General features: G+C 50.0%; 7 protein-coding genes across 7 annotated transcripts; 3 read left to right on the forward strand and 4 right to left on the reverse strand.

Annotated features, from left to right (window-relative positions):
• Positions 1-44: 44 nt before the first annotated feature.
• P170DRAFT_375299 (lysine--tRNA ligase KRS1) lies at positions 45-2,393 on the reverse strand. The gene is made up of 3 exons (XM_024845312.1): positions 2,032-2,393; positions 340-1,927; positions 45-270 (listed from the first exon to the last, which is right to left on the reverse strand). Exons 1-3 carry the CDS (start codon positions 2,245-2,247, stop codon positions 260-262), a joined length of 1,815 nt encoding a protein of 604 aa, XP_024710821.1. The 5' UTR covers positions 2,248-2,393; the 3' UTR covers positions 45-259.
• A 289-nt stretch (positions 2,394-2,682) lies between these two features.
• Positions 2,683-5,196, reverse strand: P170DRAFT_443277 (putative dynamin GTPase; the record flags this gene model as incomplete). Its single annotated transcript, XM_024850526.1, has 3 exons — positions 2,683-2,894; positions 2,950-3,091; positions 3,148-5,196. 3 exons carry the CDS (start codon positions 5,194-5,196, stop codon positions 2,683-2,685), a joined length of 2,403 nt encoding a protein of 800 aa, XP_024710822.1.
• An 841-nt stretch (positions 5,197-6,037) lies between these two features.
• Positions 6,038-7,906, forward strand: P170DRAFT_506103 (mannose-1-phosphate guanylyltransferase). The gene is made up of 4 exons (XM_024854360.1): positions 6,038-6,187; positions 6,256-6,312; positions 6,438-7,604; positions 7,680-7,906. The coding sequence occupies exons 1-4, from the start codon at positions 6,128-6,130 to the stop codon at positions 7,704-7,706; spliced, it is 1,311 nt and encodes a 436-aa protein (XP_024710823.1). The 5' UTR covers positions 6,038-6,127; the 3' UTR covers positions 7,707-7,906.
• A 67-nt stretch (positions 7,907-7,973) lies between these two features.
• P170DRAFT_506104 (uncharacterized protein) lies at positions 7,974-9,854 on the reverse strand. Its single transcript, XM_024854361.1, has 2 exons — positions 9,201-9,854; positions 7,974-9,131 (listed from the first exon to the last, which is right to left on the reverse strand). Exons 1-2 carry the CDS (start codon positions 9,369-9,371, stop codon positions 8,397-8,399), a joined length of 906 nt encoding a protein of 301 aa, XP_024710824.1. The 5' UTR covers positions 9,372-9,854; the 3' UTR covers positions 7,974-8,396.
• Positions 9,855-10,940: 1,086 nt separating this feature from the next.
• P170DRAFT_433051 (putative oxidoreductase, FAD-binding) lies at positions 10,941-12,473 on the forward strand (the record flags this gene model as incomplete). The annotated part of the gene is made up of 2 exons (XM_024848396.1): positions 10,941-12,338; positions 12,398-12,473. A coding segment is annotated over exon 1 (1,174 nt), but the record flags the coding sequence as incomplete, so codon positions are not given.
• Positions 12,474-12,666: 193 nt separating this feature from the next.
• On the forward strand, positions 12,667-13,869 carry P170DRAFT_43161 (uncharacterized protein). The gene is made up of 3 exons (XM_024848074.1): positions 12,667-12,948; positions 13,013-13,375; positions 13,496-13,869. The coding sequence occupies exons 1-3, from the start codon at positions 12,933-12,935 to the stop codon at positions 13,771-13,773; spliced, it is 657 nt and encodes a 218-aa protein (XP_024710826.1). The 5' UTR covers positions 12,667-12,932; the 3' UTR covers positions 13,774-13,869.
• Positions 13,870-19,470: 5,601 nt separating this feature from the next.
• On the reverse strand, positions 19,471-20,082 carry P170DRAFT_422061 (uncharacterized protein; the record flags this gene model as incomplete). The annotated part of the gene is made up of 1 exon (XM_024847410.1): positions 19,471-20,082. One exon carries the CDS (start codon positions 20,080-20,082, stop codon positions 19,471-19,473), a length of 612 nt encoding a protein of 203 aa, XP_024710827.1.
• Positions 20,083-22,684: the final 2,602 nt, after the last annotated feature.

The raw sequence follows: 22,684 nt of genomic DNA on the forward strand, positions 1-22,684 counted from the left end.
GATCCAAGCAGGTCAAGCAGCTACAGATTACATCGCAATCCCATCCGGAACTCAAGGTCTACTTTTATTCTTATCTTGCTGTATACAACATCAAAGTACACACAAGCTACACAAACACGTCTTCTCTTCAAATCAATTAAAACCTTTTCGTTTGAAATGCATCCCTTCATTGATAGAAAATTTTAAACATGCAGAGCCAAAAGTCATCAACTAGATAAGATCATCCCATGTGTAATGCCGCATTCATTCATAAGCTAGTTTATTTGTGGGCTGCGAAGGTTAGCGAGTGTCGCTCAAAACTCATTCAAAGGAAGTAAGGAAATAAGATGGACTACTTACGAATTCCCTCCTCGGGCTTGGGTTCAATACCAGCCACCTCGGCGGCGCTCTTGGTGTCCTGCGCCGTCTTGTCGTCCTTCATGAACGGGAAGGCAAGAACCTCCTTGATGCTGTAGTTGTCCGTCAGGAACATGACCAGACGGTCGATACCCATACCCCAGCCACCGGTGGGGGGCAGGCCGTATTCCAGACTGGTACAGAAGTTCTCGTCAATGATCTGGGCCTCGTCGTCACCCTGGTCCTTCTGGCGGGCCTGCTCCTCGAATCGCAGGCGCTGGTCGAAGGGGTCGTTCAACTCGGTGTAGGCGTTGACAATCTCCTTCTTGCAGACGAAGGCCTCGAAACGCTCGCAGAGACCGACGTGCTGGCGGTGGTACTTGGCCAACGGCGACATCATCTGGGGGTGGCCAGTGATGAAGGTGGGGTTGACGCAGGTCTCCTCGATGAACTCACCCACCAGCTTGTCAAGCATACGGGAGTTAGTCATGGGCGGCGAGCACTCGACACCGGTCTTCTTGAGCACGCGCTTCAGGAACTCGCCGGACTCGGCAGTGTGCAGCTGGTCACCGGGCGGGAACTTCTCGCCGGTGGCCTCCTCGAGGGCCGGGATCATCTCCACACGCCGCCAGGGGGCCTTCCAGTTGACGTTGTACTCTTCGCCGGTCTGGGTGTGGAACGTCGTCTCGTAGCCGCCGGTAACGTGCTTGACGAGTCCAGAGACCAGCTCTTCGGTCAGGTTCATGACGTCGAAAACATCGGCGTAGGCCCAGTAGAACTCGCAGGTCGTGAATTCGGGGTTGTGGGTCAGATCAACACCCTCGTTACGGAACTGACGTCCCATCTCGTACACACGCTCCAAACCACCGACGATGAGCATCTTCAGGTACAGCTCGGGGGCCACACGCATGAACAGGTTCATGTCGTGCTCGTTGTGGTGGGTGACGAAGGGCTTGGCCGTGGCACCACCAGCGATGGCGTTCATCATGGGGGTCTCAACCTCGATGAAATCACGGGTGTCGAAGTAGTTACGGATGTAGCTGACGATCTTGGAGCGGGTGACGAAGACGTTACGGGACTTGTCGTTCATGATCAAATCCAGGTAGCGCTGGCGGAAACGCTGCTCCTTGTCCTGGAGACCGTAGTGCTCGGAGGGGATGGCGTGCAAGCAGGGGGCCAGGAGCACAACCTCCTTGGCGAAGATGGAAAGCTCTCCATCGGGGCGGTTCTTGGGGTTGCTGCGACCGGGGAAACCGACGATACCGACAATGTCACCTCTCCGCAGGTTCTCATGCTGCTCCTCGAAAGAGATGTCTCCGGTGGTGTGCTGGGCCTGGCACACAACCTGGACCTTAACACCCTCGGCACGGATGTCGTAGAAAATCAACTTGGTGCCCGAGGCACGCTTGGTGTAAATACGGCCGGCAATGCTGACGCTGACATCGGTCTTCTGTTCACCCTTGGCCAGACCCTCGTAATCCTTGAGGAATTGGCGCAAATCGTCCTTGACGTGGAACTTGTGGGGGTAGGGGTCGGGGTGCTTGCTCTCGCGCAGCTTGTTAACGCGCTTGCTGCGGATTTCGAAGTATTGCTAGACAACGATCAACCATTAGCATTCAATGAATCGCGGACCCGGAAGGCGAAGGAATTGGGAAGCAAAGAAGAAATAAGGGCAAGGTATCTTAGGTAACATACGTTGGGGGTCAGGTTAGCCTCCTCTTCCTCGGCAGAAGCCTTCTTCTCGGCCTTGGGGGGAGCAGCAGCCTCCTTCTCTTTCTTCTTGGCTTCCTTCTCGCGCAGCTTCTGGCGACGCTTGAGCTCGGTCTTGGAAACCTTCTCGCCGGTGACGTCGTCGAGCAGCAGGTTGGCCATGGAGGCCTCGGCCTCCTTGACAGCGTTAGGTTCCGTCATGGTTGGATGGGGGGTATAGAGCGGGAGGGTGGAGGGGAAGAGGAGAATTCGGTGGGAGAAGTTGAGGGGCAGAAATAAAGCCCGGCTTGGCCCGTGCTTTCACGCCATGACTCACGACTCTGTACGACGCTCCCGGCGAGGTTCGACTACGGAGTGACAGCTTCCAGTCAGATTACCTTGTCATTCTTCTGCTAAAATAGACATTGTATTGTATGCCAGGCTAATCCTTCCACAGAACCTCCATTCCTCTCTGCGCCAATGCCACGGCCGATTGGGGACGGATAGGGCTTAGGGCTTAGGGCAGCGGAGTGGGGTTTCTCTACCCCGCCAGCCCGCAGAGTATCTCTTCCTTTTCAACTCTTCCAATCCGTCAGAATACATTCTTCCAAAGCCATCAGACAGCTTGCATAGTACATCCTTCATCAATCACCACACCTAAACAAAAGAGGGACGGGTCATCCAGTCGTTCATGGGCTCCGTCTTGACGCGGCTGCCGAAATCGTACACTCCGTCTGACTGCTCCTCTTTTTTGGCCGTCTCAAGCCATTCCTGTGCCTGGGTGATCTTGTTCCGTTCTCTTTGGAGATGGTAGCGGCGGCGCTGGCGTTCCGGGTGCTCGGCCATGAGCTCTTGGCAACGCTCCATCGCTAGGTAGATCCCGCGTCAGCGTCTCATCATCGGAAGAGCAGCTTGCCAACTTACCATTGTCATCCTGAATGCCCAGATTCTCCTCGATGACAGGGATCAGCTCCTCTCTGCACTTGGAAAACAGTTTGGTATGGACACTCTGGCAGGTGCAGTCCAGGAACCTAGAGCTAGCGATATCGTAATACCCCCGGGTGGACTAGAATTCGTCAGTCCGATGCACTACCAACGATACGTAGACTAGACTCGTCCTACCGCCATCATCTTCAGCTCTTGCTCAAACCGTTCGGGCCCAATCTCTGCAGCCGTCAATCGTTTCCTCTCTGCGTCTCGCCGCGGATGGTCGGGGCCGATATTATGTTTGTCCAAATAATAGCTTATGCGAGCCTCCGTGCGACGAGCGCTAAGATATCCGAACGCATTCTTGATGGCGTGGTCAAGAGTCACTGTCGCCATGGTGAAGGGCTTGTTGTATTCGATGTTGTAGTTTTCCTTGGCATGGCGCTCGTGCTCCTCCTTCAGCTCTTTCAGGAAGTTATCAATGATATACACGAGTTCCTTGTACAGACTGGTCTGGTAGTATTGGCTGAAGACTTCTGCCAATTGATCCAGAATCATGTCTCCGACAAGCCGATGGGTGGACTGGATAAAGACGTTCATGGGATCTATCCAATGGATGACACTCTTCTGCCGCATGATTTCAATTGCCTTGGGGTCCGCCTGGTCGGGAATGCCGGCACGGTAAGACTCCTCATTAATCTCCCGGATCCCCTCCCAGGTAAATGTTTGTAAAGGCTTGTCGAACTTCTCAAATTCAGGAAAATGGTACCCAGAGGGCTGGCTCTCTACGCTCGGCTTTACATCACGGGGACTATGAGGTGCACTGCGAGTAAAGCCATTGGTGGCAGGAGCCTTCCGTTTCATAGGGACTTGAACCGAGGTCATTTCGCAGTCCGAATCACCGTCGCGCTCAAGAACACGATCAGACTGTGATAGCAGTTGAACGGTCGGTCGGGTCTTCATGAGGGCCCTTTGGAAATCCAAAGCCATGTGACCCCATCGCTTTTGGAGGGGATACTGTGATGAGCCGCCATCAAAATGTGCAGTGATTCTTTCTTTGAACTGGTTGATATTCCGGCACAGAATGTACTGCACATTAGCGCTTGGAGGGTCAGGGAGTGTTTTCAGCTCAGCGTCGATACGGTCGGCCTTCGCATTGATTTGCTCAATAACTCGAGGTAGGCATCCCTGGATCTGCTCGAGGAGCAACATCGACAGTCTAGTTTGGAGGTTTCGTGTGCCAAATCTGTCTCTGTATGCCGCAAGCTCTGTCGACCACGGGCTTGATGCAAAAAAGGCCGCCTCTTCCTCCCGGGCTTGGGCATGCCCCACGGAAGGATCGGGGTTGTTCTGAACGACAAAGTATCCATGTCCGAGCGTGAACTTGTCTCCTTCCAAGATCTCTATCCATTGGTTGTATGATTCACAGGACTGGACTCGATCAGGCTTGGTCAAGACACCCAAAGTCCTCTCCGTGGCTCCGCGCACATCTCGCATGATGCGCCCTGCACTAGAGTTGGTAGCATCATCGGTCATGGGCAACGTCTGGATAACTATGCAGTTCTCCTGGGAGATGTACTGCCTCACCAGGTTTTCAACCAAAGCGACCAAGTAGCGCTCATCTTCAAACTCGGCTTGGCTGATCACGCCGGGGAGGTCGTAGAACGAGAGGTTGGGAAAGTTGGGAGCAGAAATGTCAAGCCGCACCACGTTGGGGGAGAATTTCACCTGGCAGTCCATGGTAGCATCTGCATTTTTGCCGGGAATGTAGTCCATTGGATTATGGCCGGGGTTCAGGATAGCGATCTGAGCCCACTTGATGGCTTCTTGGACGTCATTCTTGTTGGACAGTTCAATAAAAAGCAGATCTTCTTGGTCTTGGGGGGACCACGGGCCAAGAGGCTGGGATTTCTTGGGGATTTTGGTGAGCCTGTGGGAGGGGTCAAACATGTATTTTCCCGACAAGAAAACGCGGCAGGTCCAGGGCTGACCACGCTCGCTTTCAGAGAGGTTGATTTCCATGGGACAACGGGTGCAAGTGCCTGCACTCCTGGGGACCTTGATCTCAGACATTCCCTCGATGAGAGAGCTCTTGCCGGTGCTCTGATCACCGATGACGCAGATCTTAGGCAGAGCAATCTTGCTATCCTCGATCCCAATGTGGCGAAGGTCTTGGATCTTCTTGACCAGAGCCTTCATATCCTGGGCAATCAAATCAATGGCATCGTTGCTCTGGCCCGACATGGTTGGGGAAGAGGAGCCCTGGGTACTGTCTAGAACTAGTCAGAGAAGAGCCATTGAACTAGAAAGTCTGTAACTTACCGGGGTGGATTAAGCCGTGGATAGCGAGTCTTGTCTCTGGGGAGTGTGTACGCAACGGCATGGCCTGAGAGGGAGAGGAGTGAAGGGAAATGGCGTGAGACATGATAAAGTGAGAAGAAGGCAAGGGTATAGTGATGGAGGAGAGATAGAAAAGCAGGAAAGGAGTCAGGAAGATAAGAAAGAGAGTGAGAGGGAAAGAGAGAATTGGAAAGAAAGGCGAGGAAGAAGATGAGGAAGAGAGAGGACTTGATAGAAGAGAAGGTCAAGTAAGAAGGACTGAAGGAGTCTCTGTCCGAGAAGTGAATAAGAGAAAGGTAGGAATCTCCCAGTGAATGAGAAGAGGATCCAAAGGGTGGGATATTTATAGCCTGCCATTGCTGCCATGGCGAGTCTTCAGCGATGGGGGTCGACAGATGGACGGGGTGAATTCCGGGAGAAGACAAGAAGCTGTATAGAAATGCAGCAAATTGGGAGGGACTCCGACAGATTGTTGGTGCGGCGGAGGAAAAGTGTACACTTCTGGCAGCAGTTTATCTATCACGTTTCACAGACGGTACTTTTGACATTGCTCATTTTACTTTTGTCCATATGTACAGAACCAGAATAATGAATTAAAAATGAATTAAAATAAAAGAAAATACAATAAATAAAGATCTAGACATGTCCCACCCGAGCAAGCGGTGAACCATGGAAAGCGTCGACTGAGACCGGAAATGACGCTAAAGCGGTGGAGATGCTGTCGCTCGCTCTCTTCCTTCCTTTGCTTCCCCTTGCTTTCCATCTGCTCGACTGCCGTACCTGCTGGCAATCTTTCCCCTCGTCCTCACCCCTTGCATCCCTTCCACTCGACCCAATGCTTCAAGTTCCAGTGCGGGAACACACCAACGTGGCCTCCACCAAGGCCATCATCCTGGTAGGTGTCCCTGACGGTTCCCGCCGTTGGAATGAATCCCCTGTTCCTAACCAAACGCTTGATTCTAGGTCGGAGGCCCCTCCAGAGGAACTCGCTTTAGGCCTCTGTCCCTCGATGTGCCCAAGGTGAGTCGCATTTCTCCCCTTCTCTCCCCCCTCCTCTTCCTCCTCCTCTTCCTCCTCCACTGCCCCGCCATTCTGCCCATGATCTTCGCCCAACAATCACACTGACCACCGACCACTCTTCTTAGCCTCTGTTCGAAGTCGCCGGGCACCCCATCATCCACCATGGCCTCAAGGCCCTCGCGAAGATCCCTGATATTCGAGAAGTGATTCTGGTCGGATACTACGACGAGTCGGTCTTCCGCGACTTCATCAAAGACTCCGCCAAGGAGTTCCCGCAATTCCGCATTCAGTACCTGCGCGAATACACCTCGCTGGGCACCGCCGGCGGTCTCTACCACTTCCGCGATGCCATCCTGAAGGGCAAGCCGGAGCGCATCTTCGTGCTCAACGCCGACGTCTGCTGCTCCTTCCCGCTGGGCGAGATGCTGAAACTCTTCGAGGAGAAAGACGCCGAGGCCGTGATTCTGGGAACCCGCGTGAACAACGACGCCGCCACCAACTTCGGCTGCATCGTGTCCGACTCGCACACCAAGCGCGTGCTGCACTACGTCGAGAAGCCCGAGTCGCACATCTCCAACCTCATCAACTGCGGCGTCTACCTGTTCGCCACCGAGTGCATCTTCCCCTCCATCCGCAGCGCCATCAAGCGTCGCACCACCCGCCCCCGTCTCGTCTCCTACCCCTCCTCCGAAAACCTGGAGTCGTCCTTCATCGCCGCCGAGGACGAAGAGAAGAGCGAGGTCCTGCGTCTCGAGCAGGACATCCTGTCCGATCTCGCGGACAGCAACCGCTTCTTCGTCCACGAGACCAAGGACTTCTGGCGCCAGATCAAGACCGCTGGCTCCGCCGTCCCCGCCAACGCTCTCTACCTGCAGAAGGCCTTCCAGGCGCAGTCCGAAGAACTCATCGCGCCCTCCGCCACCATCGTGCCTCCCGTGTACATCCACCCCTCCGCCAGCGTCGACCCCACCGCCAAGCTGGGCCCCAACGTCTCCATCGGACCGCGCGTGGTCGTCGGTGCCGGCGCCCGTGTCAAGGACTCTATCGTGCTGGAGGACGCCGAGATCAAGCACGACGCCTGCGTGATGCACTCCATCATCGGGTGGAGCAGCCGCGTGGGCGCCTGGGCTCGTGTCGAAGGCACGCCCATCCCGATGGGAAGCCACTCGACCAGCATCGTGAAGCACGGGATCAAGGTCCAGAGCATCACCATCCTTGGCAAGGAGTGTGGTGTCGGCGACGAGGTGCGCGTCCAGAACTGCGTCTGTCTGCCGTATAAGGAACTCAAGCGGGTATGTCTCTTTCCCTCCCCCTTCTAACACTCTCCCCTTCTCCTTCTGTCTCAGTAAATCTAACTGTCTATCCAGGATGTTGCCAACGAGGTTATCATGTAGAAGAGTCTTGGAATAAATGTCTTTGATGTTTTGGTTGCATACATATTATATCATCTCACTCATGTCCATTTCACTGTGTGGAATTTAATACTCCTAGTACCTGTCTCCTACCTCACCCTTCAAAATCCTACGGTTATGAACTCTTAGCCATGATCCTGGTCTACTCGACGATTACTGCGTCTCCGCTTATGAACTTAAACCCACTAATTTACGGTCGCATTATACGCGACCAATTTGGCTAGTCTGGAACCTCAGCAGTTGGACCATGTCAAACCAACCTCCTTCGAATTTACTTGCTCAATAGCGTTCTCTCATATTTCCAAAAAATGCATTAAAAACACAATAAATCGAAATAAACGTAACAACCCTCGCTGGACTTGAAAAGAAGAAAAGAAATACATCCCAATGACGCCATCCGCAGCAATCATGAATATCACTATCCAAAATACACGAAGCCCCGGGGCCTTTTTGCGATGTCAATGTTCGTAACACATCATATCGAAAGGGAGAAAAAAAAATGAAGATCACGACGGGCTGAATGGTTGATAACTAGCTAGCTCAACTAGCCAACCAACCAGCCAGCCAATCAATATAACTTCCCAGTAGCGTACAGTTACACTCTTTTCCGAACGAGACAAGATAGGTAGAAAATGTACCCGTACAAGCACAGCACAGCACAGTGTAACATATCTACCGATAAGCAGCCGGATCGTAACCCGTCTGCTCGGCTGGATGATTATATCCATCATAGGCACTGAAACGCACACGCGGGGTCCGCCGCTGGCTCAGGGCGGGGGCAGTCTCCGCATAGTCCTGCGCATCGCCGGCATGGTACTGCTCGAGGGAGGAATTGGCGCCGTAGACGGGCGGGGGAACGCGCTGGTTGCCCGCGCCGCCGGAGACCATGGGGTCAGGGATGTTGTAGAAGTCATCGGAGGGCTGGTGCGAGTGACGGAAGGCCGGGTGGCGGTCATCGTCGGGGTGGGCGTAGGGGTTGGGGCCGGAGCCGTAGGGACCCATGCCGGTGGACATGATGCTGCTGTCGCGGTTGTGCATCTTGTAGTCGTTCAGGGCGGTGCTGGAGGCCATGGGGTCGTAGGCACCGAGACGGGTCTGGCGTCTGCGAACGATGACGTCGAGGGCGATGCCGGCGAGGTGGGTGGCCGTGCCGATGACGGTGAAGGCGTACAGGGCCTTGTAGATGCGGCAGACGTTGATCCCGGTGGAGGTGCCCCAGTAGGTGGCATTGCAGGTGGTGAGGATGGTGTGCGACATGCTGTAGCTCATGAGGCCGAGGGAGATGAGCCAGAGGAAGAAGAGGATGGAGTTGGTGGTGGCGGAGAGTATTGGGGAGAGGCCATAGCAGCAGTGCGTGATAGTGGTGAGGACGAAGTTCAGGAGTGATAGAACGGAGGAGATGAGGAGCTGCGAGGTAGAGAGGTCCCGTTAGCTAGGTTTGCGGCAGGCTGGGAGAGGTTAAAATGGCAGCCTTACCACTAAGAAGGCCCACGGTAGCTTATGGCTACTCTTGGATAGATTGGAGATAAAGACGGCCAGAATGATTGCGACGAGGAGCGCCGAAAGGAAGTTCAACCCCCGAATGACATGAAAGGGCAGCGCAGGGTAGGCTGACGGCTTCACGGATTTGGCACGAATGGCTCGCATGATGCTGGGGTGGGAATAATGAGATTAACTCCAGTCGCCGCAAGTGGAGAAGAGCGGTGCGAGGTAAACAATGGAGATCTGCGCCGTCAAGGTGTCAGACGATAATCCAGGATGTTGCCTTCGACTGGGGATGTAAAGAAAAGCGAGAAAAAAACAACGACCAGAAAATGGAGGAAGACGATGAAGAAGAAGAGATGTGATACGCGAAGGAATGAAAACAAAAGCAACGGTCAGCCGTGGGTGAAATCGTGCGCAATGCAGCGCCTCCTTCGGCCGATCTCGACTCCACTGCGGGTGTTGCTAAAGAAAGAATCCAGTCAAACTAGCGGGTACTCAAATGCGATGACGACGACCGACAACAAGGCGCAGGTGTCTGGGAAACCGGGTCTGGCTGGGCCACTGGTACGATCGCAGGATTCGAATGTTTCACTCTTCGTGTGGAGGACCTCGATTGTTGCAGACAACAGATTCGAGACCATCTGAGAGTATCCAAACCATCGAAACCGTCCAAATCACCGCCTGCATTCTCAGGCCATCGCATCCCGTGGTCTTGGCACGTGCCGTGTCAACAACTGCCCGATCGGGGAATGGCTGCCTGGCGCGGTGGGTGCCTGGGGCAGGTCCCGCCCTACGCATATTATTCTGGCCTGAGGTATCGATCCCTGCCAGGGTCTTCCTCTGGCAACTACAGAGCCTATACTATAAATCCAACATCTGGTTAAGAGTAGAAAGAGAAAAGGGTTCACATCGCCCTATTGACCGTTCTGGCAAGTTTGGCAAAAATCACCACCAAATGAAGCTTTAATTATGAACACGAATACCGTGGTATATATTTCCAAGGAAAGCTGAATGGCTGAAGAGTGTCCGTGGTTCATGTACAACCAAGACTTCCCATAAATATATGGTATAGTTCTGCAATATCAGCAGTATTCATCCAGTCGTAGAATTCCGCCCTGCTGACCAATCTCGAGTCTGAAACTCTAACAAATTGATTACCCCGCCGCTCTCTCGCTGGCATCGACTAATGTCCTCGAGAGATGATGCCATCCGGTACAATTCCGAGATCAAAGAACGAAAAACTCCCAGAAGAGCTTCTTGAGCTTCTTGAGCTCTGAAAATCAATTCACGGATTTCATCGAGCTTTCAGACCTAAAACGCACCGTCACAATCCATCATGCCGTCTATCATCTCGGGGCCAATCACCTGGCACGAGGGCGAGAAGAAGATGCATAGCTTACTTCGTGTGCCCCCGCAAGACAACCCTACGAATCCCTTCCTAACCCCCAGGATAAGCATGTATCTTCAAACGTTCCCGTTGATGGCCATCGGTGCAGTGGACCGTGAGGGAAGGCCCTGGTCAACCATCTGGGGCGGCGAAGCAGGCTTCGCTACCCCCACGGCTGAGGGTTACGTCCAAATCAACACTCCCATCGACAGCAAATATGATCCTCTAGTGGATGTGCTATTTCAAGATTCACCAAAGGATCAATCGGCTGAGAAATTGCTCTCAGGCCTGGTAATTGATTTAGAAACCCGCCGGCGGGGAAAGCTCCACGGCAGGCAGATTTCCGGGTCTGTAGCCTCCGGAGACGAGGACAAAGCAGCTGCAAGTCATACAGGATTCGCGCATATGACGGTTCACATTGACGCAAGTCTGGGTAAATACCTGTCTTACTGGAATAACCAACATTCATCTGCTTACGAACACAGGAAATTGCCCCAAATATATAAATGCAAGACATATAGTGCCTGCTCTGCCGGAACCAAGACTGGTTTCGGATTCTCCCCAGCTAATGCCAGAGGCTATTCGCTTCCTTGATCGAGCCGACACGTTTTTCATGTCATCCCGTAATGGGACAGTCGACATGGATACAAATATTCGTGGAGGACCCCCAGGTTTCGTGCGTGTGGTGTCCAACGAGCCGAGTGGAGTTGTCTTTGTCTATCCTGAATATTCTGGCAATCGATTATATCAGAGCCTGGGCAATCTTCAGGTGACTCCGCTCGGGGGCTTCGTCTTTCCGGATTTCGAAACTGGAAATGCGCTTTTTGCTACAGGGAAAGTAGAGATTCTGGTCGGTAAGAATGCGGCCGCCGTGCTGCCAAGATCCAATCTCGCTGTGAGAGTGACGGTCACCGCTGCTCGATATGTAGAGAAATCCCTCGCTTTCCGAGGTATCGCAGGGAGTCTATCCCCATACAACCCAAGCGTGCGGTACCTGGCAACCGAAAAAGCCACCCCGGCCATGATGGACGGACCAGCCATCACAGCGACGTTGGTGCGCAAAGAAATCATAACCCCGAGGATCGGACGATTTCGCTTCCGTATATCAGATCCCAAACAGATTGGTTCATGGACGCCTGGTCAATACGCAACATTCTCTTTCCAGGAAGAGCTGGATATGGGTTATCGTCACATGCAAGATGATGACCCGTCGAGCCTGAACGACGATTATGTCCGGACATTCACAATATCGTCACATCCAGACAAGGACCTCCCGCCCGATGAGTTCGAGATCACAGCTCGCAAGAACGGCAACGTCACCAGCCATCTTTTCCGAACCAACGAACGAGCCGGACTTGAGGTTCCTCTGAAGGGTTTTGGCGGGGACTTCGTGATCAACTCTCACGGCGGACAGGACCTGATTCCTTTCATCGCCGGCGGAATCGGAATAACGCCCGTCCTTGCACAGCTTCCAGGCCTTGACATCAGTCGCTTGCATCTCTCCTGGTCCATGCATGTCGATGACATCGGGCTGGTTGTGGATACATTCCACCGCTTTCCTGAACTACCTCAATCCACGAGACTTTTTCTCACTGGACCAGATCCCCAGGATGATAAGGTAGTCCAACATCTGAAAGCAATCATGGCGACGGCAGCGCGAGTCGAGCGTCGCAGAATTGATGCTGCGGACTTGGACCTGTCACTGGCTGATGTGTGGTACTTCTGTGGCAGTCCTGTTCTGAAAGGTTCAGTTATGGACTGGCTTGCAGAAAGGACAGTATTATATGAGGATTTCAATTACTGATGAAGCATTCAAGTATACTGCTGGCGCATAGGAGTTAGTTATTCCAGGGACAGTCATTAGCGGTGCGTTTAGGATAGGTCGGAATATGTGCAAATATCATAGTATTGTCAAAATATCAATCGTAAAATAGTATCCATGTCAATCAAAAACATAATGTATGTCCAATTAAGCCGTCCTGAATGACTCGATCGTCGAGAGGCGAAGAAGGAAGAAAGGGAGAGAAGAAAGGATAACGCAACCGAGCGAACACCACCGGCCGCGTCTCCGCTGCTGCCTTTCCTCCCCTCAAAATCAATCCACCAGAATCACGGAGCTCCCCTCCGTTTATAATCACACTCCATCCTCCTCTCCAACCTCATCCTTTTCTACAATTGAATCCAACGGTCTCAACCCCCCAGCGACCCAAGAGGATTGAGCCGAATTGCCTCCGACCCAGCGGGCTCCAATTCTACCCCGCGCTACCTTGCCTTATCTCCATCTATCCATCCTCTCCTCCAACCTACCTACACCACCCAAACGCAAACCGCCCACCATGTCCACCTACGAAGGCAAGTCCTTCCCACCTCCCATCCAAAAAAGATTCCTCAAACTAACACCCACCCTCCCAACCAGTCGAACACAACACCACCGACCCCTCCACAAGCGCGTCCTCCGCGCGCCGCCGCCGCCCCGACCTCTCCACCTTCTTCGCGACGCTCTCCGAAATCAGCCCCGACGAGACCGGCCGCTCCCGACCGCACGCCGTCCCAGTGCCCCACGACGTCAGCGCCGCGTTCTACTCCCTCGCCGAGGCGTTCGAGGTGATGCGTCGCGAGGGCCCGGGAGCCGCGGAATCAGGCGAAGGCGCTGAGGCCGGGACCGAGACCGGGACCGGAACTGGAGGAGATCTGTTGACGCAGATGATCCAGTCGTTGTTGAGCGAGGCGGAAATGCCGCCGAAGGAGGTGGAAGGGGCGAGTGAGGAGTTTTGTGATGGTATGTATAAGACAAGTCCTGGGGTGGTATTCTGGGCCTGGGAGGCTAGGAGTCTGTCCTGCTTTTGTTTTGCGGAGTTGAGGAGCGTGGTTTGCTGATTATATGTGCTGTCTGGTGTAGTGCTCGATCGCGTCCCTCGCAAATCTCTAAAGCCCGACCAGACCTGTCCGATCTGCAATAATCCCTTCCTGGAGGACCAGTATCCGCTTGTTGTGCGGCTGCCCTGCCATCCGACGCATCTGTTTGATATGGAGTGTGTGCGGCCGTGGTTGCGCCTGCGGGGGACGTGCCCGCTTGACCGGACGGATTTTGCGAAGCAGGAGAGGGAGAAGGAGGAGGCTCGGAGAAAGAAGCCCGTGGAGGATGACGAGGAGGAGTGGGATGGGATGTATGGTTAAATGCGTGGTAGACGGGGGAGCTGCGATGGGAGTGGAGATAGATACTGGGAGGATGATCGATAATAGATACTACTGTGGACGGATGATATGATTGATGATATGACATGACATGATGTGATTGATGTATGTGCTGTCATTTAAACAGGAGATGCAAGAAATGCACAAGAAAAGAAATATCTACAGGCCCATAACTCATACGTACTTGATTTTCTCGCCAGGTCGATGGCCTTCCCTTTCCGTTTTAGTGCTCACCCCTCGCCGCTTTTTGCTCACTGAGTAGACCTGAGCACACCCTGAGCAGCCTAAGGCGATCACTGAGCACAGGGTGAGCGGAAGACTGAGTGCCCTAAATAAGTAACCTCAATAAACTGCACCCCAACTAGCGGTCTCCCTCTTGCCCGTTTCTCCACTCCGAGTTCACTTTTGCCCGTCACACTCCCCAAAAAACCCAGCACTGCCATCACGAAAATGACGAATCAGGGAAGCTATTTTTCCTTCTGATGCCCACGACCTTTTCTCCAGGAGGAAATACTATACTATCGCGCTGCACCAATATGGCCAGCATTGTTCTGGGCTTTCTCCGTCGAAAGGCAGCACAAGCCCAGATGTTCATGGGAGCGGCCCTGGATATCCCAAGAGTCAAGGAATTCTCGGAACATCAATTAACGCTAGTCTATTATAGATATTTTCTGAATTTTGATCCCGAATACCCACGTGGTAGAATGGCATGCCAATGTTTCACCATCAAAATGCATCATACTGAAAATTCATAATACTGATTAAAAGAATAAAACTCGAAAATGAGGACATAGTGTTGATTATTTGTGGCTATCTTGGCCTGGAAGGCTTAATAGCTACAGTACAAAGTCATAACAGATTCATTTTAATCGGGTTAAATTCCTTACATGGAGCCCTATTCTTTCTTGTTCAAACAATCTGTAGATATTGCTGGTATGATAGTCGATACGTACTACATGTGTCAGTAGACGTTATACGAAAAATTCGCACAGAAATCACTGAATGATATCATAACCTACGCATAATAGTATAGAGAAATTGTAGATCTTAGAAAGTCCAAACTGGCTCTTGGGATCCTCGCTGATCTCCAGAACCTCGAAGTCCCTGAACAGAATCTACTGATTAATCTGTAAAATAAATCTCTGAAACAGAAAGATAATGTATCGAGACTATTTAAACTCGCAAAGAGTGTCTCAATTCAGTAGTCTCAGTTAATCTCTTTTAAGTAAAAAGTCCCCAGTTACTTTTAATTTCTTCATTAATGGCCTGTCAAAAGAAAAGTCTTTTAGAATACGTTGGAAGATGATTTGCGGTTCGATATATTTTACTTGGTTGTCGCTTTTGATATCAGTTACAGACCTTTGTTTCAGACAAGCCTTGGATATTTGTTACGCAAGATAAGTGTAATCAGAGTAGACGCGGTAAATCTTTATTTTGTTAGTTTCGTTCATTCTCACAAAATTTATAGGCGGTGCGAGAGAAAATCCGGTGTATTTGTGATTCCAAGTTGGAAGCTGTATTCTGAATCAAAGAGGTTACTTTAATAGAAACCTGTGGTCTTTTGTGTCGTCATAATCCCAATTAGTTGGTGGCTTGCCTGAATTAATACGCTGACGTATTGTGCCTAACGGCAATATTCAGGTATCTACTATCGCTATGTAGGTTTTCTAGATCTTATATATATTGTTTCACAGAGCGAACTTTGAGCCTCGGCGAGACTAATGGAGGCATTTATGTCTGGATTCGCTTTTTAGCCATTCCCTTATTTGGCGGCTGCAGAATACTATATTATATTGCACAGTTCTGTCAGCGCTCCGCTGATAAGAGCTATTACGCTTTTTTCTCTTTCCTGATTGGTACTTGCCCTCTAGTTGCGTTCGTAGTGCAATCATGATGAGCTTGCAGATGAGACGGATAACACTTGTCTATATATGATCCTATTTTCGCTAGGAATCTCGCAAAAGCTGGCAATGCTGAATTCAAGGATCATAATCATGAGTACATTACTGATGCCGTTTCCACTAGCCAAGTGTTTCGTTGCTTTCTACTCGAGCTCAATTGCGATGACTTGTAGTGAAAACGATGTCGATGGTCTCCAACTGACACTGCGGGTTTGGTAGGAGGGATTTGTAGGTTTGACGCTGCCATACACAGTCCTTCTGGTAAATGTTAAGAAGCTCTAATGCGGCAATGCTGAAGGGCGTTGGGTGGGACCTCGACTTTGCAAGTGAAATAGAGAGAGAGCGATATCATTGACTGCGTCAGGCTTCGAATGGTGGGAACAATCCTGAGCGAGCTGAAGAGATGTGGTACATGTATCTGTTATTGATTGGTTGTGTTGGTTGAATACGTGGTTAAAACGCGGAAACAAGATCTCGCGTTTTGACATTAGACGGTTCGGTTCGGTAGCAAGGTGGGACCGATGGGTTAAGTGAGAGCTTTAGATTGGGCTGGGTCTAATTGAACTATTATGGCTTTAGGGTCCAGGGGTTGTGATTTTATCTCTCTTTATTCTCTCGCAGCTGGCAGGTTTTCCGTGACAAGCTGGCCGCATTATGATATACTCTTCTTTTCGTCCTTTCTTGCCGGCTGCTTAGATCCCATTATACATACAGTGCCGGTGAGTACATTCTACGTTCTAGGAGGAAGATCTTGCTTGTTTGGGCTCTTAATATTTCACAATTAGCCGCATTATTGACTGACATTATTCTTCGGTTAATGTCATTTATTGCCTCCGTAATAGACGTTATAGACTATGGGGAGCCGGTTTGCGGGAACCACTATAGCAATACTACTTTCCTGTAGGTGCTGATAGACATAAAGAACTCACGCGGACTTACTGGAGTAGTACTCTGCACACTGAGCGGAAGATAGGAATAGTTGTAGTCTAGACAGATAGTGTTATTTTAGTCTATTCTCAATGCTCGATGTGGGGGAGACGCAGTTGCAGGATTGCTTTTTATTACGCATATTGGCGGTTTCTTGTAAAAGAAGAGCTACATCGTTCATGTGTTAAAACGGAATAAGTAGGCTGTGTGGGAAGTTTGTATCAAGGAGTAAAGAGTAAAGTTCGCGGGAAAAAAGAGTGGAATGTGGGCTATGCCTATCACGGTATTACGCACATAGGGGCTATGAACTTTTGTCAGATTAGTAACGCAACGGTAAAAGTGTCTTAAATGTAAAAGTGAGAAAATGGCTAGTTGCACATTCTAGTGAGTGTGTATGCTTGAACGTTCCTGACATCGCGGTATAGGGAAAACAGTTCGCTATACCGTGAGTGTTGGCTGGCGTAATACAATTACAAGTGCGGTCTCTCGGACTGTTTCAATACACTGCGCCATAGGGACATACACTTCGCGTTTTGAAGGGGCTTGTATGAACCCGTATGTTACGGATTAAGAAGTTTCACATAATAGCCAATCCAGCGGACTGGGCAATGGGAAACGATAAGATACGCTGCTTCTAAGGGAATTTTGGATATGGGATCATTTAATTGCTCATTTACGTTCTGTCGTGATTTAACGTTAATCAGGTCATTTTAGTTGTATCTGACTGCTTAGTATCTGGTCATCATTTTTGCTCACATCCAGTTTTGTGTATTCAGGTTTCTGCATCTTACAAGGTCTACTATTAGCGTTGCGGGCAATACCCATACCGTGATACAGAATATGTTGCTTTACTGACGGAACAAAACTGCATCGAATAAATTGAGGTTTGCTGCAGCAATTGTTCAGTTGCTTATATTGTACTATTCCCCTTCTAATGTTTAGGCACCCCTGACCTCATTGATAAGGTCATGAATGCAAATATCTTTTGTCTGATCGGGCGTGTTTACTCGGGTTTCTAAAAGGAATTACTATTTGCACGATATTTCACCGGATTTCGTGGATGGTTGGCCTTACTAGCGTGATGACTGAATATGGCAATAAGACACCGAAGTAAAACCAGTATAGATTATCGAGCGGAATGCCCGCCCGGCCTTTCACCCAAGATTGTCGAAAGATGTCTGGGTGTATTTTATCTATTCAATACCCAACATTCGTAGTGTCACGGATGGATATGAAACATATATGATGCTCGATCTATTAATCTATAATTCTTTTATACCTACGGTGAGACGGAACCAGAAGCTCCTCTCTTATATACGCGTTGTCCTTAAACATAGCGTTAACAGTCAATTTTCAGCTTCCATATATGCCCAGATGCCTAAGCCCCAATAATACGTTGACGTCTACAGTTAATCTTAAACCTTGATCAAACTGAAACCGTAGCATGTCTTGACCATTTTTGGACGAGATAACCCGGGCATTGCAGTTGACATTCAGGGATTCTTCCCCTTTTGCCAGCTTTTCCTTTAGATATGTTGTTGACATACTTTGCTCCGGTATGCTCTTGCCCGAGGTATTCCTTGTTGCAGTTCTGGCTTGCCAAAGGCTCACCGAGTAATCGGCCTTGATTCACCAACCTATTCCGACCTTCTAAAATAAATAGACTCATTATCATTCGCTTGCAAGGGTTTTCTACTTTTAGTTAGTTATTCGGGTTTCCGCATTAATCAGCGTTCACATCAGAGAACCGTCAGCAACTGAGTGCTGCTAAAAATTAGATTTCTGTCTTATACTGAGATCAGCAAGACGCTTTGTCGATTTTATATTATTCTGAAAATCGAGTCTCAGTAATAGCATCCGAAGACAAGATTGTAGGTAAGAGCCAGAAGCTACGCAACACAAAGCAGTCATAGTTTCGCGTGAATGCCGGGAAATATACACACAATAATTTGGAAGCTTGAAGGCGTGCGCGATCAGTGTTTGTCTTAGTGTTTAGACTCAAGCTATATTCTGAGAACGGGGCGAATGGGTGACACTCTGTAAAAGGAAAATCTTCTATGTTAGATTGGAGAGCCCCTGCTGCATAGTATTTTAACATCCCGCCTAAGCGGTCAATGCTGACGACAAGGAGCTCCATTTGACGAAGGGTCCGTACAGTACAATAAGATGACTAACGAGAACGTAAGGTAACGTATTCAACTACCGAGTCGCGCCTACCACCGAGCCGCGCCCCCTGTATTCCCATACAAATCCCCAAATTTTGAATGTCTATATCTTCACCAGTCTATAATTGTTCCCCTAGATACTGTAGGTACTATAAATATACGTCATATATATTCTATATAATGAGTTATATATCATCTTATGGATTAATTACCAGGATAATATTGATTACATTGTATTTTATAATACGATGCGTATTCAAGATGAATATAAGCAGAATTTATATTTTGGTAGCTCCTACCCTTATATATACTTATAAATAACTGATATGCTTAATATTATCCAGTATAGCTCAGTTCTTGTTGAGATATAGACATTCAAAATTTGGGGATTTGTATGGGAATACAGGGGGCGCGGCTCAGTGGTAGGCACGACTCGGTAGTTGAATACGTTATCACAAAACCAACTAACTACATAGCGGCCAAACTGGGCCTGCCTAGCTTCACCCGCAAAGGGAACTCGTCTGTGACTGCAAATCGCCCATAATACACAAACTTAAAGGTCAAACCATGTGCAGTATCGAAATATTCTGAAAGGTTGCGTTAAGTACAGCTCCATGTATCAACTACAGTTGTGCCAGTTGTGCCACTCCTTCAGAGGAATATCAATTGTATGCTGGGCCGAATGGCTAGTGGTCATTTAGAGTTGCAGAGATTCTGATCTCCGGAGCCTCTTCATTGTTCACAGGTTCAGGATGAATCTCATCGTATAAAGCCGATGCGTTGGCAACCAGCACGTCATTTTGAGTCACTGTGGCTTTAAACCAGATCAGTCGTCTTTGAGTAACCTTCCGGCAGACTGCTCTCAAAACATCGCCAGGCTCAAACTTCGTATGGTAAGAAACACTGAAGTTCCGGATGCTAGTTTGGTTCCCATATGTAGCGAACGTCCGGTGGCAGAGCAAGGTCACCAGCGACCAATACGCAGAAGACCGTTGGTCTCGCGGCACAATGGATATGACTTGGGTGGTGGACTCAGTTGCTGGCTGGTTAACTACAGTACGCAGGAACTGGTCTTCCAAGGTAGCAAGGCTCAGGGTGCCAGATTCTCCGTCTGGAATGGTTTCGGCGAGGGTCGCTAGATCTGGGATGGAAGGCGATACGCAATAGGGGCATTCCGCAGCGGAACTTGAGGAATCCGATGGACTGTCGGCATATTCTGGCATAATGCTTGAATGGAGTGATTGAAGAGGAGGCAGTAGGACTGGCGTCTCTTGGCGTTGCAAAACGCGCTGCGACATTATTCTGGGACTGGGATATGATGAGGTTTGGAGATTAAACAAATTTCATGGCCCCCTATTGTCTGGTGCAACTGGTTTGACTTTATATGTATGTCAGAATCATGGTAAAGTGCTGGAGTCGTGAGACCACTGACTACACTGGAGAATGGATTTGTCGGTATAATTGCCCAGGTGGTTGTAGTGCTGCTCATCCGGATGGTCAACTAGGAGAGAGTGAATAGATGTTCCAGGGCATTAATTAATCTTTACGAGTCTTCCATCGGTCAAAAAGGAAGTCGTTTTAACCAAAATCGCCTTCGGTTAGAAAGACTTGGGCAAGCCAATAAGTAAAATTGGTTGTAGTGTCTTTTTGCTCTACACTACGGCACTGGAGACATGTCTATGTACGATATATCTTGCGATTAAAGCACTCGTTGCATTCGAGTTGAACGGCGTCAGCGGCCGGGATGAAATGACACATGCACCATGATTTTGCGATCTCTTCTCACAGAGTCTCCTTCCGATGGCGTCTTCAAACAGACGCAAGGTGGCAACCTTCTTTAGTGTATCGCGAAGGGCGGTGGATTATCACAGCTGCGTCTATTACGGGGTGGAAGATGTCTGCCGAAGAAGAGAAAAATTGAGTGTGCGAGGACGCGAAGGATCAACCGGTCAATGGGCAGGGGATATCTTGGATCTAGCAGCACGGGAGCGTGAAGTGGCTTCTAGTAGATCACCAGATGCTGGTAGCGGGAACGTAAGATGCTGATGAAATTGGTCAACGACAGAGCCACATGGCCCGCGATGCATGCACTTTCCTGTTCGAGAGGGCTGTCTATGGGGGCACCGGATTGTATTAAAGGCTACGAATTTACCTAGGATAGATGAATAGATTCCGCCGAATCATGGCAGTCCCGGAGGACAGCGGTCTGCTTTCTCGGATATGGCTCCTCACTCATAGGAACCCAGACCCGGGTTCTCGAGCGAGCAACCGTTCTGGAGAACATACACATCAATCCTGCAGTGTCCTTTTAATGTCGTGGGACTCGAAGGTCACCATAGGCCCTGTTCTTATTGCCGGAGCGTGCGAGATATTTATCTGCGCATTTACTATAAAGCACGGCTGTCATCTTCGCTTATTTCAAAATTACACGTGCCTGGCTTATAACTCCAACCATGGCGAAATATCAGTGTCTCCCAGACTATTCTCTGTTCTGGGCTAATCCTTTATACCGCGACACCTGCATTGGCTTGAATGATGATAAATCCTGTCCTTGCGCCCTGGATATCTGCCGCCGCCAGCATGCCGAGATTTGCTTTTACTATCTGCAATTGGAATCGAACAAGAAAACATATCTTTAGACTATAATAAAGTTTATGATATGTGAAAATCACAGCTACAGCGTCAGCGACATTGCCAAAAGCTGGATGCGAGATAGCACGCAGCAACGGATAATTCCTATCTCCAACTTGCCAGAGACAAACGCAATACATGGAAGCCGGCAATCTCCAAGATTGGCTTATTATCACAGCCTCTCAACGTTCTGGAAAGCAATATTCAACAATGAGTTCGCTAGCACAGCCCGTTTGACCCGAGCCTACCGCGTGTCTGAATCTTCGATCATGCTGTCTTCATGATAGCCATATCCAACAAGTCAGAAAACAGGGAAAAGACGGACACTTGCTTATGAGACCATTGCATTCATAAGAACATATCATATATCCTGTCAAAAGTGACTTTACATGATATGATGTAGAGAGCTCTTGTGTCTACCCGCTCGTGGTATTCCGTTCACACCGAGCTTCTCTGCATTGCTGTGCAATTTTGGAGGGGGATGACCTTGTTCTATTGTCTATCTGGGTTCCATCCAGGCCAGAAGAGTTGATTGTGTATACTAGCCACTATCATATAATTTAATATTTGGTTTCCGCCCGCCTTGGTACTGTTTCAAGCGCAATATGACGGCCGGCCAACGTGCAGGATAAAAGTTTGTCAAATGCGGATGACTAATGTCTGTGCTGGCTGCTACAAGGCATCTAGGAAGCGGATTGGCATTGTAGCACGAGAGTAATAATCTTGAGGTTCAGACGACACGAAAGTCCGAGTCAGTGTTTACACTGTGTCAAACTGCGTGCGCCAGTATCTCAGCCCTTGTCGATACTGCGGGCCACTTAGCCACACAACGGTAACTCGGTAGATGAGTAAGTTCTGTAGCAGAGTACGACGCTTGATGAGCAGTCAATACATCTCCGCATATCGGATGCAGGCGATCTTAACCCGCAGTCAATGAAATAGGGCCAATGGAGCTCGCAACGATGACATTAAAATGGGTTTGAAATTCTTGGTCCAACACTGGCATCACAGTATGCAGCCCCATCGCCTCGAGGCAATCCTCCAGTTCAGTCGACGGAGCTTGGGATGCCAAGCAAAAACGCAGTCAGAGACAGCGCTCCAGTCGCCGCTGCAGTGCTACCAGGACCTGATACACCACTTGGAATAGGGGGTCCATTGAAGCCTTTCGCCGCGGTAGAAAGGGTTGCTAGTTCCACAATGTTAGCCAATGACCCGGCGGCGCTCGGGCCAGAAGGGCTATATCGCCCAACGTGGAACAAACACGTACCT

This window comes from Aspergillus steynii (genome assembly GCF_002849105.1).
Source record: "Aspergillus steynii IBT 23096 chromosome Unknown P170scaffold_1, whole genome shotgun sequence".
Lineage (NCBI taxonomy): Eukaryota > Fungi > Ascomycota > Eurotiomycetes > Eurotiales > Aspergillaceae > Aspergillus > Aspergillus steynii.